The sequence below is a fragment of the Temnothorax curvispinosus genome, unplaced genomic scaffold (assembly GCF_003070985.1).
Source record: "Temnothorax curvispinosus isolate PA1 unplaced genomic scaffold, ASM307098v1 QBEX01009470.1, whole genome shotgun sequence".
Classification (NCBI taxonomy): Eukaryota; Metazoa; Arthropoda; class Insecta; order Hymenoptera; family Formicidae; genus Temnothorax; species Temnothorax curvispinosus.
In genome coordinates this window covers 4,449-5,899 of record NW_020219250.1, presented here as the reverse complement: position 1 = coordinate 5,899, position 1,451 = coordinate 4,449, and the positions used below count along the sequence as shown (strand labels likewise).

Below are 1,451 nucleotides of genomic sequence, written 5' to 3'. Positions count from 1 at the left end.
TACGCGAACCTTAGTCACTTTCATCTTATAAAATGCGATCTCAAACATTCCCGCCCGCCTCGTCATATGTTGACGAAACGAGACGGTGCGCTCGCTGAGGCGAGCGCTGTCGCGGCGCGACGTATCGAGTGGCAATCGATTACTGGTCTCGATCCCGGCGCGAGTGCGAGCGGCCATGTTGCGAGGTGTGCGGCTGCGCATTGTCATAACACGCGACGATCTCGAGCGAGAAACATATTTCGTGCGATACATATGTTTCCGTGAATATGTTCCGTCGGTATGTGCATGGTGCTGAAACCGGGAAAGTGAAGTGATGTAACGCGCGTGTGAGTGGAGTTACGGCTGACGGCCGAACTCACTGATTTCGTGACGTGCACGTGGCACGTTGGCGGAAGGACAATTGTAACAATTACGTGAAGTGACGCGCGATAAAACGTAATAACGCGAAAAGACGGACGGTGAGGAAAGCGCGAGCGATTCTACGCGAGAAAGCGAGGGCTGTTCGGTGGCTCACGTATCCTCGACGGTGGTGGTGGTGTCGGCGGCCCCAGGAAGCAGCACCAGTTTGACAAGGGGCCGGACGAATTCGGAGGCGGCCGTGCGGACGGTCACCACTCGAACGACGCCGTCGTCTCCAGGATGCAGCTTAACGATCCGTGCGAGAGGCCATCGATTCGGCGGCGAGATCTCGGCCCGGATCAGGCACAGCCTGCCGACCTCAGAAACGTCCCCAGCTGTCAGCCACTTTGGTCGAGACGCGAGGTGCTGAATGCATTCGCGCGACCACCGCTGCCAGAAATGATCGCGCATCTTCTGCACCAGGTGCCATCGAGACAAGGAATTGTCCGGCCTTTCCTCAAGTGACGGCTCAGGAGCCGCCAGCAGCGGTGCCCCGATGAGGAAGTGCCCCGGCGTCAGTGCTGAGACGTCGTCAGGATCATCAGAGAGTGCGTGTAGTGGCCGAGAATTTAGGCACGCCTCAACCTGAGCGAGGAAAGTGGCCATTTCCTCGAAGGTGAGGGTCGTCTCGCCGATGACTCGTCGCAGGTGGAACTTGGTGGATTTCACCGCCGCCTCCCAGAGTCCGTCGAAATGCGGTGCGGCTGGAGGATTGAAATGCCACCGAGTTCCGTGGGCGGAGGCATCGTGAGCGATGCGCCGGCCGTCGGATGACGACGCGCGGAGAAGATTTTTTAATGCCCGGTCCGCTCCAATGAAGTTGGTGCCGCAGTCGGAGTAGATGTCCGAACAGAGCCCTCGGCGTGCAGTGAAGCGACGGAGGGCGGCCAAGAACGCCTCCGTCGTGTAGTCGGAGACTACCTCCAGGTGCACCGCTTTGGTGACGAGGCACACGAAGACGGCGATGAACGCCTTGTGCGCGCGGTGTCCTCGCCCTTTGGTCGTGCGGATATGGATCGGGCCGACGTAATCCACGCCGGTTCGTTGAAATG

At 59.3% G+C, this 1,451-nt stretch overlaps 1 protein-coding gene across 1 annotated transcript in view; it reads right to left on the bottom strand.

Moving 5' to 3' along the window:
- Positions 1–510: 510 nt before the first annotated feature.
- The window catches only part of LOC112459055, a 5,270-nt gene continuing 4,329 nt past the window's right edge, over positions 511–1,451 (bottom strand). Inside the window, exon 3 of the mRNA XM_025022953.1 lies at positions 511–1,394. Coding sequence (XP_024878721.1) covers positions 511–1,394 — 884 coding nt within the window. The remainder of the gene's footprint in view (positions 1,395–1,451) is intronic.